Raw genomic sequence first — 19,292 nt, 5'->3', positions numbered from 1 at the left:
AATCAGTCCTGCTTCTATGTCTACCTGGCTCTGAAACCCTGTGGCATGTGGGTAATTAGTGACTGTGGTACCACTTCTCCCACACAGGGCTAATTACTGACCTGTGGGTTTCATTTAGAGAGAAAAGAGACAGAGAGAGAGCGAGAGAGAGAGCGCAAGCACTACATGGGAAGACCCAGTCATTCATTTGTCTTAATTAATTACTCTACCTCCACCAGGGCTCCTGGCAAGGCCAGCTATTCTAAAGGCTCTTCTGAGAGTTGCCGTTCCAGCACCCCTAACCTGTGAGTAGCCCAGGAGCCTCGCTCAGCGTTTTGGGGACTGATCTGGAGGACGGAGACTGGCAAGGCCGTTACGGAGAGATCCCAGAACAGGTTTTCCTGACTCTAATAGCCACTAGACCCAATGTTGTAAATCCAAGAAACAGCTCGGGAGGACGAGCCAAGACACTGCTGCCGGAGCGGAGGGAGTTAAAACTAGCAGCGGGTCCAGGTTTGGAGAGGTTAGCGGTGTGATTCATTTTTATTACCGCGCAGCCCCTGCAGGCGGCAGGAGTGGCAAATTATTTCTGAAACAAAGTGGAGGGCTCTCATCAGAGCTATTACCTGCCTGTGGCCGAGGGCAGCGCGGAGCCTACAGAGGGTGACAGTGAGAGGCCCGCGTCAGTGAGGGATAGCCGTCCACATCCGTCCACGCTCCGGGACATCTCCCCCAAATGAGAACTGGTGTGTGTGTGTGTGTGTGTGTCTGTGTGTGTGTGCCAGTAGAGGATGAGGTTAAAACTAGCTGTTGGACCTCCCCCACCGTATCCGTCAAAATAGTCTGCAGTGTTTTCTATCACGAGCATGTCAAGCAATTAGAGGTGACGTGCAAAACACGACGACTGCCAGGTGCTAATTAAAAGAACAACTCCCCTCCAATATGCTGACTGCAGAGATCAGCCAGAACGCACGGCTCCCACAAATTTATTATCACCGATTTAATTGTAGCCTGGCCAAGTCTGACTTCTGCATTTATTCTTGTCTTTTGCAAGGTGCAAAAAAAAAATGGTGATTAGGTGACATACATATGCATGGATATATACACCGTTCCCATTACAATGCCTGTAATCAGTTTGATGTACACCAGTAATTTCAGTGTCGCTGTGCGGATCTGCGTACGACAAATCTATATATTGTATTCTTTCGATTCAGAATATCATAAGCTAAACCAATCTTGTGGATGAATGCCTTTTAACTTAAATCTCAAAAAGACAAGGGTAAAACTAGTCTTGCAGTAGACATTCAATCAGATGCTGAGTTGATATGCAGGTAGTTACTGAATCGTTTAGATTAGGTGTCACTAATGTTTAGTGGGAGTCGGGAGCCATATACTGGCTGCCTAGGTGCCATCACAAAGCTGCTACATGTCACCAAAGTGACACAATTAAAATCCTCTCATATGTGCTCTCCTCAAGTTAAGGGGAGCACATGAGTTCTGAGTGAGGGTTTATGGGTTAGAGGGAAGGAAGGAAAATAAATGCATCCCATTAAGCTGGTTGCAGTATTCATGGTCCCTTACAATTCATAATAAAGCAAGATGATAGCAATGTTTTCCTTTCTGATAAATCACTACCCCACAACGATACATAATACAGAAATATCAGCAGCATTTCAATAACCATTTGGCCATATATGATATTTACAACAGCTGTTTTTGTCTGAAGATTAGTTATGCTCTTAATGAGATTTAGTGTTTGACAGTGAAAACTAATGGAGACTCTGCTGCAGGATAAGATCTGATTTTTTTTAGACATTGAAGAACCTTCCTGCCCAAGGCGACATGGGACTGACAGTGGTAGGAGAGGAATCAACATCAATAATCTTTCATCAAGGCTATAGTGGAGCACTTTAGCCCGGATACCATTCAATAAATAACTATAGGCCATCATTCAATTTAGAACTGGCCAGAGTGGGGAGAATGGATTGAAGAGCAAAGGGGAAAGGACCGGTTTAGACTCACTGTAGATAAGAAAAAAATAAATACAAAATTATTAAGTCTATTTATTTATTTCCAAATTGAAACAGAATTGGCACTTTTCAGTAACACTCTGTAATGCTGCATAGGAACTGAAAAATTCAGATTATTCATATGGTCCCAGTATGTGCACATAAACAGCTCTCTTCCAAAGCTAAGAGTCACAGAATCAACAAGGAAATCTGTGATATTGTATTGATGTGCATCCTGGAGCTGCTCCATTGACAATAAATAGGAAACTGGCTTTGTAGACTTGTACATTGCTTGAACTTTTACACCTAAGCAAGTGTTATTTAATGGTATTGCTATCAGTCCAAATCCATAAAATGTACTCTGTTCCCCAGAAAATCACTATGGATACTGTCACAGTTACCTTTTCCATATTTTCTAAATGACTCTCTCTGGAGCCATACACTGGTGTGACAGCACAGATTTGGGGGCAAACTTGTCCCTCTTGTTTCTGGTTATGGGAGATGAGAGTGAATGTCCACAAACATAGATTAAGGCATAGGAATTGGGGATATTATTAGGGTCAGAGTGGGCTGATATTGGCCTATTATTAAATATGGGATATCAGTCAGTCATTTGGTCCACTGCTGATATGATGAGGGTTCCTCCCTGACCACAGCTACATATAAACAGTCTGTACAACCTGCATTAAATTTTATTTTCTTTGCACATTTTATTTATTAATTTAATTGTTAAATAGCATTTGGTTTGTAAATTAATTCTTAATTTTAGTAATCTATCCTGTGTGTTTCCCTGCCATTAAATAGTTGTGGTGGGTCACTCTACCTTAACTAGCTGCAAACCCTAAATTACTCCTAAATTTAATCAGTATTGGTATCAATGGAGAGTTTTAGTGTCAGTCTTAATACTATTTCAGAGGTTTTTCCACCCTGCCAACAATAAAATGCTGGGGGAAACACTGAATACTTGTTACTGTTTGGCAAGGAAATACAAAAATATCGGCTATCAGCAGCTTCAGCACAAAAAAATATTAGTATCTGCCGTCAAAAACCCATTTCGGTCAAAGTCTAATTTCAAAGTTGAAATTTAGCAGCATTTCCCTGGAAATGGCAGACTACTGCATTTTTATGACAAATTAAAAACATACTGTACAATACAATAGATTCTTACAATCAAATTACATCAATCTATTCTTCATAATCTAAGTGTCATCATTACTCACTCATCTAATTGCGCACAGCACACAACATGAGTAAAGCCTAGAGACTCAAGCTGTCAATGCTTATTATAATCATTATTATTAGTATTAGTATTAGTAGTAGTAAAATAACTACATTGGTACGGCAGTTTTCTTAACAAAGTTCCAAAGCGCTGTGATGTTTAAGCAGCCTAATGCCAGTAGGGAGACCCTACAGTCGTGTCTTTGCTGTGACAGACAGAGTGATGACCTCGCCCCGTGTGATGGATATGTGACAGGGCGGCTGGGGGCCTGAGGGCCTGGGCCTTGGGGTGGGGCTTAGCCATAATGGTGTGCTTAATTACCTGCACAGCCACACAGCAGGTCATTAGTCAGTCTGGGACGCTAGGCCTCACCTGTCACCAAGAGATAAACAATCCTCCTACCAGATCTGGGTACCTCCGAGGAAAGGGAGCGGACAGAGGGGCAGGTTAGGGCAGGGCAGTGTGGGGCAAGAAGCAGAGTATGATTTAGGGGATACATATTTAAAAAAGTGGAAAGCTACTAGTTAGTCCCCCTCCACCCAAAAGAAACGTCCTACGGTGGCTGTCTCTCAAAAACACAATGGTTTGTGGAGTGTTGAATATGTTCTAAACGTTTTACTTTTGTACATACTGTAACAAGACAGATGGATAAATCTATAAAGTTGTGTACATTCAAATCTTACAGGAACAGGGGACTTGGTTTCAGAAGTGGCTTGGATTGTAAGCTCTTTTCTCGATTAGCGCTGACATGTCAAGTAACTAACTTGATTGATTTGGATCTAGTCAGGGCATTTATCAGGTAGGTGCAACATGATGTCACACGCGACACCCTCCTTATGAATTATGGTTTTAAAGTCGGGATAGAGGAGGGACAGACACACGGGACAGCAGATACAGTGGTGAAAATATTAGACAGGCAGATAAAACAAAGATGAAAGTATACCAACACATAAACAGACACACAGGCATTGTGATCACTGGGGATAGACTGATATTAAAACATAAAAAACTGCACTCTTGTCTCAATAGCCAGACATTTAAGGACCCCTGGTGCTTTTAGCATGGAGCATTCTTGGTGTGAAATGCCTGCGCTGAAATGTGGGCGGCCAATAAATGGCAGCTAATGGAGAGAGGAGTGTGCTGGCTTCTCATTCTTTAATCTCGGTATGCTTCATTAAGCAGCACCTTTTTCTTTTCGAGGGCTGTGATACTAACCTGGTGCTGTCAGTGCCTGGCTTGGTGTAGCCCTCCAAGGCCCCCTCCCACACGCTGTTGGCCATCGCGTTACCGATGGCGGTCATCACCATGCTGAGCTCCACCGGCCAGTCGTCCAGGTCGAGGGAGCGGACGCGAGACAGGTGGGTGCCCAGGTTCCTGTGGATCCCCGAGCACTCGATGCAGATCAAGGCCCCCAGGTTCAAACTGGCCCAGTCTGGGTCTGCATGGTAGAGGATAGGGAGAAATTGTGAAAACGGAATATGACAAAGTGAATACAGATGCTCCATCAGCCGTGAACCTGGCAAATATTCACTCTAAACAGGTGATTTATGATGATCTCCCTATTCTGATACTAAAAATATACTCTTCTGATAGAGGTGGTATAGCTCTGCTCAGAATGTTTTGCCTCTGGAAAATCCCTCTTGGAAAAAAGGGTTTTGTGAGGGTAAGACTGCATTCGAACCTTCGCAGAAAAGACATTTATTGATAGTAAGCAAAGTGGAAAACTAACTTTAAACCTAATTTATTTTAATGATTTTTAAAGTGAACTAACCCGTTGCATCTGTACATATAAGATTTAACTATGACATGGGTTGCACTTTTAGCTCCAAATCCGCTCTAACACTCGACTCTGCCGTTGTGGTGAAGTATTATACTCACTGGGACCATCACAGTCCACACAGAAGCTGTTCCCCCTCACGTTCCTTATGGACTGAATGGCCACTGCATCACTTTGGCTGCCTAACCGGGACTGTAAGAAATGAAGGAACGAATAAGTCAACAGGAGGTAATCATGGCGAGAGTAAGAGAAGGCACAAGATCATAGCTGGTTTCAAATCACAGACAACCGGGGGAGAAGAGAGGGAAGGAACAGGGTTTTCAAAGACTTAGAGAAAGACTGAGGCAGAGAAAATATGAATATGAAAATGAGGCCTTGTCTCCCCAGTATGCTGACACAAGCCGTGTTCTATCTCTGACGTCTGTCAGTTCTAATAAGAGATCCCCCACACTGCACTGCACCTGTCTGACAACCTCCCACATGTGACAGCTTGAAGAGGGTGAGGAGGGGCGGGGGAGGGTTAGGGCGCAATAAAGGGCTGGAGGAAAAGGAAAGAAGGAAAAGGAAGAATGTAAATGAAGCAGCAAGATTGTATGATGTCGAGGATGCCGTGGTGAGATGATAATATCACTGATCTTGTTTTTTTTCTCTACGTTATCTCGTTTCATGTTCCCACCTTGTTCTTCATGCTCTCACAAGACTGCAGGCTAGCGAAGATCTGGCTCTCAATCGCTTGGACCCACAGCTCCCGCTCCTCGTATGTAGACGCCTCAAAGTTCCATGTCTGACCCGTCAGCGACACAATGATGAACTCGAAGGAATCCTCTTGCTCTGGAAAACACAGATAAACGATATGTTAATAATCTATAAGGAGTCAAAACAAAGAAAAAGGCAGTTTGAGAGGACAAAACACAAGTGCCTTGGCTTTTTTCAAGGCTAAATTATGCTTTTGAAGCCGTAATTTTCTGATTTCTTCAATACCACAATCCAGACTGCAAAATGTTTCACACACGGACTGAAATATACGTGTTTGAGCTGTTCCTATTCAGACTATTTGATGTGCACACTTCTATCGCGACTATCCTGTCGCCATAATGGAAAACGTGCATGTTAGCTGGAGTAACACTTGAAGGATGTCGGTTGTGCAATCTGACTCTGCAAGTCAACGGCTCAGTTCAATAATCGACGCCCACCCATGCACAAATGCTAGAAGTACTGGTCGTCTGTTAAACTCAGCAAAGTTAAATGATTTCTTGGCACCCTCTATGTGCCCTGGTGGTGAGATCTACTCTGAAGATCCCTTCAAAACTCCAACACATAAATTGAAGGACACATCTTGTTTGCTCTTGTGGAGTCAAATTATTTTAAAAACCATTCCAATTATCGAGAGACCAATCAACAGCGTTGCACAATCTAAGTCATTTCTTTCAAGTTTCGATGACTCAACAATTCATATCCTACGTCTTTGGCATTTATAAGCACACAGATTTCTGGTTTTACATCATGAAACTGGTGGGAGTGCTAGATATATTGCAGGGTTTTGGGTGCATAAGTAAAGGAGTGTACAAATAGACTTAAAGGAAAATTCCATTCTTGGATAGTCTGACACTGTTACATATCATTGATCTGTGATGTTCAATGCATTCCAGGAGTTATTTTGTGATGAAGTGTTGTAATTTACTTCTTTTGTAATTTACTTTTTTGGTGTACCCACTCAAAACATCAGTCAAGAAAAAGTGAGTCCTGCCCCTTATGAAAAACACAACTTGTCTTGTGGCTGCATTGCATTATGGGCTATTGAGGATACTGTTGGTTGAGAAATTGGTATCTCTGCCTCTTCTATGATGTATTTCTCCCTGTATGATTGTTGAACGTCGGTGCAAAATGGTGAGTGTAGAAAGAAGCCCTCGCTCTTTGATTCTGAGGGACTGACACCAAAACCTGACATTTAATATTGATGTTTTAGATTGCTGAAAAATGTTCTCCCATTAAACTCCATTGTAGCCACGCTGGAAATATCTAGACATGACCTCACATCGTCTAGATTTGGTCAGTTATCCACAGGAATAAGAAAAATACACCACCAAACAACAAAATGGACCCAGGAATGACAGGTACATCGCCAACAACTGTTTTTGAAACAGTGTTAAAGTGTTTTAGGGTGGGTTTTTCCTTTAAGTGCAAGTCAGGATTTGAGTCGTGGAATCTCAAGGTCTGAATCAGGCCTTATGTACTGGATAGTTAGACATGTGTGCCAAGTGAAACCAGTCCCGAGGGCTTTAGGGCACCCTTGTTTGCGCAATTGTTATTAATTCAGTTTCTGAACACAAGCACTACTACAACATCACTAACAAGATCCACATTCTCGCATTCACTCACTCCTTCAAACACACACAAAACAATGTGTAACCCGTTTTCCAACAAGCACCTCTCCATCGTTACGTCTACAGCCAAAGCAGCGTTCCTCTCTTTTTGGATTCTGTACACAAAACAACATTCAAAACATTGAAGTTTGCCCTCATGCTTTGATTGTATCGTTTCTTATGTTCACACTATGGGAAAAGTACTACCAAACAAATAGTGCATCTTATTTCTCAAGAGCTGGTAATATTGCATACTCATTACTTAACTAAAATTATTTTAATTTATTCCAGACCTTATTTTTGCTTTATTGCTTTATTTTTAAAAGTTGCAACATATGAACTCCAATGACATTTAGAGGGAGGTTCCATTATTGTAATATAAGTGACTTTATAAATAGTGATGACAAAAGCATTAAACATCCTAGTGGATATTTAACAATTGCTTAAAAAGTGAAGTAAGGGAAAATGAATGAGGTCCCAGGTGTTTTGCATTCTAAATGTGATGTGGAGGTAATAATTGCCCAAAGTGAAGCTGAGTCAATTGCTCTCTGTGAAGAGCATTTAAAATCTGTATCATAATATGCACTTGTTAATACATTACTAAGATTGACTACAGGCTTGACTCTAGTGTTACATTACTTATGAATGGCAAAGCAGACTTCAGGCCCTTTGGGACTCTACCAACCTGGTAAGAACAAGCTACAGCAGAAGTTACAAAACTGGCTTCAGGCTGCTTGGGAATCAACGACCAAGGCTGCATCAATTTTGTATGTATATCATTCTGTTGAACTAGAAAAAGAGATGTGTGATTGCTCATGTGGAGTGGAAAGTAACTTTGTATCCACTACAGAGAACTCTGGCGGCCGCAGTGTATTGATAACATAATTACTGTGGTGTTATTCTGCTTGTAGTTGGGAAGAGGAGGCAAGCCACATGAAAAATAAAGGGCAGTTTTGCTTGTACAACTTAAACACTGACAGGCACCTTGTAAAGTTATAATGCTAGTAAGCTGCAGTTGCTAAAATTAACAGTTGATCAAAACGGTCCAGAGCAAGCTGGCTACAAGACAAGTTACATTGTAGAAGGTTCACAGATTGCACTGTCATACACTAACCATTGACGTAGCCTGTTCTGCAAGAGAACAGCAATGGAAGAACAATGTTAGATAGACACTGGTGGTGGAAATACACACACATATATATATCTATATATATATATATATAAGTATAATTTAAGACATTAATTTAGAACATTTCACATAAATAAATGAATAAATAAATAAGCAAGTAAGTAAGAAAGTAAGACTGTCTACACAGACACTGTAAAAACACTGTCATTGTCCTGGAGTCAAACCAGTTGTTTACTGCGTAGGTCTTGTTATCATCTGATAGCATATTATGTTTGCAATTCCTTGTAGTTTGGGTTTCCTTGTAGTTTGTGTTTCATATATATTATTGTCAAATTTACTGGTAAAAATCAAAGGCTGCTTTAGTTAAAAAGTTTGAGGCAGTCATGGCTATTTCGTTATTGCCTTTATTTGTAAGTTATAGTCTTTTATAAAACTACTTCTATCAGATCACTAACATGGTTTATACCATTATTTGCCAGCAACATATAACAAATTTTGTACCGACTTGCCATATTTAGTTAAATACAATATGAGGTCATCTGCATAAAGGTATAATTTATACTCTGTGATTGATATATACCCTAGGTATCTCATTATCCTATATTTTTTAAGCTAATGGTTCAATAAAAGTTGTAAATGGTGACATTGAGCTTCCATGTAATGACTATTCATTTGAAAATGTTACAAGAGACTTAGATTTGTATATATTTTGGCCTGAGATTATTTTATTTTACACGTCATTATATTACATGATATCATATTTAGATTAGATTGGGGGAAACATTAATGATCCCCATGAAATCCCAAGGAAATTGAATAGTCACAGCAGCAGAGAATGAGATATGGGTAAGAACAAATAAAGAGTACTGAAGATAATGCAAGTAATTACAACAACCAAACATATTGAAAATAATACAGCAAATAAATAAATATACATCATCTTCCTTGACAGATTTACAGGTTGAAGCAGATGTGCAGGTGTGTACGACCATTTCCATTATGACAGATGAGAGAACAGATATACAGACGTGTGTCCAGGCATGCAAATATGCACCACAGCTATTCACATTATTTATAGATGGAGGTCAGATATGTACAGAACTGAGTTACTTTGCCCAAAGTTTTGTCCAGATTTGTTTTGTTGGCATTTTTAGTAATATAGAATATTTAATAGGAACTTCCACTCTGTCAAATGCTTTTTCAACATCAACTGCTATTTCTGACATTTTGATATTTTGTCTTTTAGCATCATGTACAAGGCTAGGGCATGATCGTGTATTTGTTTGGAGATGTCTTTTGGATAAATATTATTTGTGAGGATATTAACAATTCAGCTGGTAATTATTTTAGCAAGATTTTTTTTTTCTTTTAATCACAGTTACCTAAATTTATTCCCCTGTAATCTCCTTGGGTGCCTCTACTTCTGCCTGGTTTCAAGATAAAAGATTCCAGGGCTTGGTTTATTGAATTAGGCAAGGTTTGGTTTTCATTCATATATATTAGTGTCTGAAAAAAAAAATATATTGAGTCTGAGAATGTTTAGGAAACGTCCATTCCAGGCACAGCAGGCTGCCTTATTGATGCTGAGTGTACGCACTTGAAAATAATGACCGCCACATGTAAATAATTACAGTAGGATTACTAAATATAGCTTGGCCACTGTATCCATACTCAGCTCATTAGCCCGTTTGTATTTTCCCTATAAAAAAAAACAGCATAAGTCTCATATTTTGGTTGTCTTTCTTTGTTGAGTCAAAATCACCTTAAATATGACCGTTTCCTTCAGGTCTGCTAGATTGTTTCGCTAATGAAATTCAAATTTGGAAACCATCAAGGCTATTAATTTGATTTTTTCCTTGCACAGATCCCTCTTTTTTTGATTCAGTTGGAAGACTTTTTGATTAAAATTGATTTTGAAAATTGTGCATAGGTTGTGTTTTATTACTGTAATTCACTGTGATTAACTAAGCTTTATGAAAATGTCACCTGTCATTTTGAGCAAGAGGTCTGACACAACATATGCTCCAACACATGTCATAATGCCTCTGCTGTTCAGAAGCAATTCATTAACTCTGTACAGTACAATGTGACTGATGTAACATCTCTGGTCTCTGCACATGCTTGAGCTCATAGTCAAACGATTTGTAATTACCTAATTATGTCTATGCAAATAGCAGGCTAATTTGCATAAACCATGTTTGGAGGACTGGAGGCGAGTAGACACAGGGGGAATGGTTTTTCCTACATAGCTTTCATCCACTGTGTGCTGGGATTGGTTCTCAATACTCTATCAGTCTGTGGTCATTTGATCCAATTAATTAATCAAAGGCTGTGATATTATTTCTCATCAATAAATAAGAGAAGCTATAGTAAAAGGAAAAATTTGTTCATAGAGCAAAATATAATCAGAGAAATCTACTCCAGAGAAATCTAATCCAGTCTGACAACTGATGTGTGGGGAAATGTTCAAAATTAAATCACTTAATCCTCTGCATGAGTTATGAAATAATAGCAATCTCATGATGATAAGATTGTCAGACAAATCATCTAATCAGAGAAATTATTACAGTTCATATTTCCAATCAATTGAGACTCCTTGGTGTGAGCCACAACCCTGTGCTGTGACAGTGCTGTCAAATGACAGATGTCTGACAGACGCTACTAATGTAGCAATCCCTATGCTCTGGTGGAGGGCCATCTCTTCAGGGGGAAAGCAATAATCCAATTAGCTCGACACCAACTTCAATTATCTGATTTAGTTTGTGGAATCGACTACAGGTCATGGAAAATCAATAAAGACTTGGAAACCTCTTTATTTAGACTTACAGTGAAAAAATCTTTATGTGGGTGAGACATTTTAAGGCACTAGTAGGGATTAAAATATATGATTCACCACTATATAGATATAGATCAAACAGTGAATTTAGAGGACCCCAAAACGGAAAGAAATGAAAATAAAAAATAAGTGAAGAGACACAAACTTGGACAAAAAAAAAAAAAAAAAACTAACTTAAATTATACTCTTGATGTCATTTTGCTACCATTTGATTCTGCACAATACATAAAAAGCTTTTTCCTTAGAGTCGGAAATAGCCTGTCCAATATACCTTTAAAAACATTAGGCTACTGCATTTGTATATAATTTGTGGTTCTCCTTAGACTCAAATGGCGTTATACTTGTGTTTTCATCTTTTTAAAAACCTGAACAAAGCTAATTATTCTGTTGGCTGGCCAGGCAATAAATTGGAGGCATTAAAACACTTTCATTATGGAGATTAAAAAAGCAATGGATGGCTGATTTCTTAAACTGATGAGTATACAAGGGAAAACAAATCTAATTCTCCATGCATAGTAATGCCCATGCGAAACATACTGTACTCACTAAGGAGACAGGGGACCATGTGCAGTAAGAATGTGCCGTCGCCACATAACTGCAGTAGTATTAAACCTAGTGTCATTTTGGCACCTGTATTGCCATTACAAGCAGATACAGCACACTGATATCACTTTTTAATGCCATCCACAGTGTGGCAATTCCACTCCATAAGCCAAAGTAATTCTGTTCCATGTAAGCATGACGCTTAGGGTCAAAATGTCCTCCTCCAAGACAATAAATATGAGCATGAACGATGTGCCTAGGTATCACTGCTATCTTAGAGGCAGCTGCCATGATGAGCTTGTGAAAGGGCCATTAGCGCTCCTGATATTACTCAATGGTTGCAGTTAGCACATGGCTAACAGAGGAACGATCACCTTGTCACATTAACATGAGCATTAACCCCCTGACCAAATCTATCCACCAGCAATACAATCAACAAGTTTGTGCCAATTAGAAGTAAATTAACATAGCTAGGCCAGTGGGCGGACAAGAAGGAACACAATTTAAAGCCAATGGAGGAGACAACTGTGAAGAATGAGGGAAATATGATTTGCCTTAATTAACATGGCATAATAAAAAGGAAATGAGAGTGTAATGGCCATAGAGCTACAAAGAGGAAGGCACAGATAAAGAAACACATCGTCTCTGATGCCCGTCTACCATTTACATGCATCATAAAACTGTTAGAGAACCTTTCAGTTACAGATGTTCGTCAGCCACTTGATGGCTTCTAGCAGCAACACAACAGCTCGTAATGAACTCTTTTGCACTAATGAATAATTGCTTTGAGATATAAAAACACAATAAGAAAAACTGCTACAATAAATCAATACGTTTACTGGGTATCAGTAGAGAAATTTTGTTCATATTGTTAACATACTGTGTAAATCATTTATATATGTATCGCACCAGACATTTGTCTGATCTGAGAATCAAACTGGCACCTGAAAGACAGGAGGGTGACCTGAGGACGATGATCCCTCTATTGTTGTGTATGTGGCATGCAGCAGATGCACCACTGAGGACCTGTGGAGCAGATTAGCACCTCTGGGGTTTGGTGGCGAGCCCAGCTGTGCTGTCTATATGGCAGGCAGCGACACAGTATCTATTCTGTCTAAAACCCCTCACAATACCTCTGGAGATTGATTTGAAGAACGCCTGAGAAAGGACTTAGCAAACCGTTCTTAGCCTTGAGGACTCTCTCTCTTTATCTATCTGTGTGTGCGTGCGCCTATGTGAGCACTTGGCTGAAATGATGGTAAAGTGCAGGGGACATATCAAAGGTGAGCTATTGTTTTTGTATGTAGGATGTGTTGTGTTGTGTTGTGTGCACGCATCAGGCAGTCACTTAAAGAAGTGCTTGCCGTTCCTGTGAATTAACGAGCAGTTGGGAAGAACAGGCCAAGGCGGTGCCATCTGTAAATGTCACAGGCACTGCTTGCTCATTTTACACATCATTAAAGCCAATATTCCTAACCTGTATCAGAGCAATCAGGAGCAGGCCATTACTGCGACAGGGGCCCCGGGGGAACCACGACCAAACTCAGAAAGGAGAGAACAGGGAGAGAGAGAGAGAGAGATAGAGCACACTCTTTATCTATCTGACACACACGCACTCGCACTCACGCACACACACTTCTGCACACTTCTGTACACATGCACGCAGCCACATGCACACGCACATACACAAAACAAACAAGAAGCACACCTTCCACCAATAAACAAACACATGAAATCAGCAGCAACACCACTACCCTAATAGCTAGTGCATTTAACAACAGAGCAAAATGAAAACAGGGCCAATTATCCATGTATCTGTGGGCAGTGTGTATAGAGCCCAAATGAGAATCTTGTTATTCCTTTCCCTCCATACTGTGGCGTTCAGAAAGCTAAGCCATTACAAGAACGGAGGCTCCAGGGACAGCTTTCGGAAATGAGAGCGAGTCGGGGAGTGACAAAACAAAGTATTGAGATAAACACCCACCATTAGCACAGGCAGTTAAACCTCCATTTCCTAATCCTCAGCTGGACTCCAGAGGATATTAACCCCCGGCATACTGAGGTGCAGGACAGGAGGATCCTGGGTTAAGGCGGTGACACACTATAGAATCTTAGCCCCATTTTGAAAAATTCAACAGATTTTCAAGATCAGGCCGCTTTTTGGGACTGTCCTGATTAATGGTAGGCACAGGTTATCTTGTAGTCTGAACACAGAAAGAACTCGATCTCTTGCCTCCCAGTCTCACTGCAGATGAGTCAGGGTCAAGATTATATCAAGCAAGGCAGTTTTTCATAACCGGAATCTGGTCAAACTCATGTAATGCAAGACAGCCAAAGTTCAAGGAAGGAATCTGAACACTCTGACCTGCCCAATAAGAGCTGAATGAAATGAAAACAAAAGAACAGAATGGAAGTGATAAATGTTGATGAGTACCACAGTTGTAAAGGCTATGGTGGTATTCAAATGATCTCCACTAGTCTTATAGCTGGCTTGAGAAAAATCCCTTTTCCCTTGTTGGTCTAGATGGTGTATATACATTGGAATTCAAGCTCAGTGCATCTTGGTTTGGGCAGAAATGTCCAGTTATCAGTTTTAAGGTTTATTACATCTGATTATTGTAACTAATTCAGCCTGATAATTCACTGTCCAGTTGCTAGTCACCGGTTTTAAATAGTATCTTGATAATTAAATTGTTTTGTAACTGGGCCAGTGATCCCAGTGGATCCGCATCACATTGTGTATGATCTCCCATCCTGCTCCCCAGCCCCATTGAACGGTATATGCCGTTGTAAACAGTATGACAAGAAATATACAGAAGACTGGAAATGGTGTATGTACACATGGAAAAACGTGTGCATATGAGTATTTTCATTTTCCAGATATCTGATAGTATTTTGATAGATATCTAAATAAAATATTTCAGAACAGGAGTGTGAGGAGACAAGTTTGCCTCTGAAGCTGAAGTCAAGTTTTATGCTGATGTTACTTCACCAGTGATACTGCCATTCTTAGAAACATGCATAATTGTTGTGATATTTTGTTCCCTTTGAGAAATTTAGTCTACATTTCTACTACATTTGATACACTGATTTCACAAGGGTAGATCACATACTCATCAGCTACATTGTTACAAACATTAGTATAATTCTTATAGCATCCTAATACTGTTAAAAGTGCAAGCCAGTAAGAGTGTAAAGCCACTAAAAGTATAAATTGTTGGAATTCCATTTCAACTGAGGTTGTACTCATGTTTGTCACAAAGATCAGTGTTTCATGTTTAATTCATAGTCATTGAGTTTTTAGAGGAGTGTTGGGGTCACTTTGGAGTTCAAGTTTGGGAGGAGAAATTCTCACAATTTTTAATCTACTCTCCCCACAGTGGTGTGCACCATGATGCACAGATCTTCAAGGGAAGTTGGTTACATCCACTTATTCTTTCATTGCACAGCTCTTTTGGATACATCTCTCCCTCACCTTATTGTTCGGCTTTTGTGTCCGACCACCTCCCCATTCTCTTAAACATATATATCACTTAACTTCTCATAAACTTCTCTCTAGTTGTATCAGATACAATCCAGTGGAGTCCTTTCAATCACTTTCAATTCAGTCAGTTCAAAATGTAAAATTAAACTACTATCCATTGGTTGATGACTGAGAATTCACTCTTGATTCTTTCATCCAACAAGGGCTTTATGAATCTATTTAAGATTAATTTGGTTTAAATTTACTTTGTGAATATAAAGTGAATTCACTCCAACCCTGCTTTAGAGAAAATGCCAAACACAGTACTATGCAGAGCATGTGGGATCATTACAGGTCCACCCCTGACATGGCTGCAAATCGAATGTGTAAAATGTAATGGGTGTGTGAGACGTAAATGTAGACCTAAACATCTACATTAAATGCATTTAGACACACACATAGTTTTCACTTTTTTCTCACCGACTTCTGTGACCCTGAAAAGAGTAAATATCCTCATCTATAAAACTGGAAGGAACAGGAAGGTGCCTATCTCCTCACAGTTTCCTTCCATTCCTCCATCTCTCCCTGTATGTCCCTGTCTGTTCGCATTGAACATGTTAAAACCCCAAAACAATGAGCATTTGATACACTTTCTTTAAAAGAGAAATACATTAATGATGCTCCCTGACAGTCTGCATTAATCAGAGGGGGCTCCCCCTGAACACAACTCTTTATCGGCCATCGATTTTCCAGTGGGTTTATGGCGAGCGACACACCGAGAGAGCTCGTCGCCGGGCGGCTGCTGGGAAACACATTACGGGGCTGTCAGTTGTCTCGCCATGCATCCTGCATCATTCTTTAAGCACATGAGAAGTTCATTACACCACACAGCTCTGACAGTGCATAGGATATTAGGGACTGTGTCCATTGTGCATATCCTTGGTGGAAGTGTAGCACAGTTGACATAGCAGAGAATTCACACATTCTCTAAATATCACGGCTTTACAGTGATTTGAAGTAAATGCGTTTTTTGAAGGCTGCAACAGTTCAAAAGTGATCTGAAGACAACAGTTTAAAGCTGTTAGCTCGACATTCCAAGGGGTGGCTCAACAGTACACTATTTTAAGTCTGTGTTTCAAAGAAATCATTTCTGTCTGATCACTGTCTGTAATTTCTGCCTCTTTCATTGTCTAATATTAACATAGTAATGGATTTAAAATGTGCAATATGTCTCAGAATTTCTCCCCCTTTAACAGTCATTTAGAGGAGTCTTTCTAAGTAGTGCCATAGTCACTAATGATGGTGCAGCAACAGTTTCTCCTGGCTCCCTTGTACATCCTATACTTCCCATGTTGACCAAAATGATTTCTCACCTTAAGATGCTCACGCTGTTTTGATTTATGATGCTTCAGAACTACTAAAATTCAATTTCAGCCTGCATTCCACGCTTCTGATTGCCCCGTAAATGAGATAAACTGATAGCAATTTATTCAAGGATCCCACCTCTCCTCTCTCTCATGCGCTTTCAGCAGGAGACACAACTCACATCCTAGACTTGGGTGACTCCAATATTTAAGCAATATGTCTGTATTCCGGAAGCAGTCAGCAGAACAGACAAGCTGATGCTAATAGAAAATCTCACAGAGAACAAAGAGAGAGATAAAAAACAATGTGCTTGTTTGATGACGTGAAAAACATTCTGAAATCTGCCTCCTCCAGTCATTTTTACATGTCCAGCAAAAAAGTTTAGTCTACATGTACATACAGTACATTCTAATGGTCTGGCTTATTTCAGAAAGTCTGAAAGTAGTCTGACTTATTTCAATTATTCCAACCTATCTGGGACATTCACCAATGAGATTTGATGATGTTGATGCATCCAGGACCTCAAGGCCCTAATGCCAGCCATCACTCATTCAAGGCTCTAACTAACGCCATTACTGGGTGATTCTGACAGGATAGGCCCATTAAGACCTAAGTAATGGCATATAAGCGAGAATAAAATATAGGAAAGAATGGTAAAGGACAGCTCTAAAAGGCTTTGAGCTCCAAAACATGATAGTATTTGCTTGTGACTGTTTCTGTACATGCATAGCACCACATGGTATATTGTCAAAATGTAAGTGATGATACCAGACTATCTACAGAATTATTAGATCTGAGAAAGACCTTGACGACAATGACGACCATCGCTGATGTTGATGTAACCACATACTGCTTTAACAACAAAAACGACACTTATCACACCACTTATCTCCGAGATGCTGATGATGTTCACTCTACACAATGTGGTCAACAGACCCATTCAAACTTTAAAGAGAAGCTGTCAGAAACCATGATAAAAAAGTATAATGATTATAAATGCTAAGCCCCATTTAGGAGGCGTCAGTGCCATTGTTGTTGATATCCAGCGTATCAATCATGTTGATTGATCATCCCGCTCTGGTGACATCAGTTTTATGGCCTCTGAAATGCGTCTCAGTGTTTTCACAATGCCATCCAATTCACTCCCCTGCTGAGGAGGGCCGCGGCTTCTGGAGATCAGGCCATTCATACTAGGCTAAAAGAAATGGGGGCTGTGAGGGTGCGGTGTGCAAGGGGCCACATGGACACATTAAAACTCCACACCTATATTTAGTTTATTAGCAAATTCAGGCAGAGTAAGAGAGGTAATCATGCTCTTTCTTAGTAATTACTGGGGAAATGTTATCAGTGTGTAGAAGTTGTCAAATTTTAATTGAATCTCTGAACCACTGCGCATCTGGATTTTGCCTGGCATATCTCATATTTAAAAATAAATAAATGAATAATTAAATAGAAAGTAACACACACACAAAAGCAAAAAAAAAAAAGCTTCTCTAAAGTTTCACAAATTTGATCAGTTTTGATCATTTAGAAATTACTGTAGAACTATGATTTATTTTCTTTGGTAAATCTTACCTTCGTTGCCTGCAGATAGGCCGTCTGGCTTTGTGATGCCTGTGCTCTTTTTCCGTCTGTGCTTCTTGCGATTGGCGTGTGGCGAGGGAGGCGGCTCCAGCTTAGGACTAGTGGCACTGCCCACACTGGAACTGCCAGTCACGGGTTCACTCATTCCATTGGCTGAAAAAAGACAGACAGGCAGAAGACATTCATTAGAATTTAGGCATTCTGCCAACTCCAATATAATTTAGTACATATACTGACAGATATGAATCCCGAAAAGTGAAGAGATGTATTGTGTATGTATGTATGGATCACATTGACATGACTTAATTACGGAAATGAAATTAAACTGAGCATAAATAATGAATTATATCATGGACAGCCTCATGCAAAACAGATGTATGTTTTGCCAATGGCACAACTTCAAAATGGGACAACAGTAGTAAGGGTTAGAAATCGCTTTGAGTGGTCCAAAAGTAACTGTGCTGCTGCGGCTTCAGACAGGGTGAAGGACAGGTACGGGGCTATCGGCTAACAAATGGTTATCTAGGTTGGCCCCAGGCAAAGCTCTCTATATGACTGTCTGAGAGTGACAGGGGGCTAAGAGCTGGCTTTGTTTCTTGTAAGTGATTTTATAAATGTGATATTAACCTGTGCTACCGTTGGGCAAAGGCATGGGAGGGATGGAGCGATAGGAGGGGGTTGTCAGCTTGCCATCTTTCTGATTTCCTGACATTTGACATCACTTTCCCTTCTTTCTCCCTCCGGATGCCATTATGAATCTGGGAGCGGGGGCCAGGGGCCTGGGGGAAGGAGGGAGGGAGGGCCGGTAGATGGGCCCCATATTGCTCTCCTCTTACCACCCTGTGTGGTGCTGGCAGCCTCCTCCATTGTCTCCCATCAAAAGCTCATTGTAGTGTAGCAAACTCCATTCATTTCCCTGTGCACCGTCCCAGCCCCAGGGGTGGAGGGCGGGAGGACAAGGGGCTCAGGGATTATTGTTGTTGTCGTTGCCAGTTGCACATGCTATAATGTGCGGCAGTGTGCCA

At 40.4% G+C, this 19,292-nt stretch overlaps 1 protein-coding gene across 1 annotated transcript in view; it reads right to left on the bottom strand.

The window, feature by feature from the left end:
• Window positions 1-3,399: 3,399 nt before the first annotated feature.
• The window catches only part of agap3 (ArfGAP with GTPase domain, ankyrin repeat and PH domain 3), a gene marked incomplete at its 3' end in the record, with an annotated part of 56,796 nt that continues 40,903 nt past the window's right edge, over window positions 3,400-19,292 (bottom strand). Inside the window, exons 13-18 of the mRNA XM_071523684.1 lie at window positions 18,259-18,420; window positions 5,661-5,815; window positions 5,086-5,176; window positions 4,423-4,645; window positions 3,610-3,622; window positions 3,400-3,528 (exon numbers count right to left, since the gene is read on the bottom strand). Coding sequence (XP_071379785.1) covers window positions 3,400-3,528; window positions 3,610-3,622; window positions 4,423-4,645; window positions 5,086-5,176; window positions 5,661-5,815; window positions 18,259-18,420 — 773 coding nt within the window. The remainder of the gene's footprint in view (window positions 3,529-3,609; window positions 3,623-4,422; window positions 4,646-5,085; window positions 5,177-5,660; window positions 5,816-18,258; window positions 18,421-19,292) is intronic.

This window comes from Centroberyx affinis, unplaced genomic scaffold (assembly GCF_046629955.1).
Source record: "Centroberyx affinis isolate AG114_WGS23_722 - 3 ecotype Tasmania unplaced genomic scaffold, CSIRO-AGI_Caff_v1 ptg001103l_1, whole genome shotgun sequence".
NCBI lineage: Eukaryota > Metazoa > Chordata > Actinopteri > Beryciformes > Berycidae > Centroberyx > Centroberyx affinis.
Note: the sequence above shows the minus strand (reverse complement) of the source record. Positions and strands in the feature narration are given on the sequence as shown.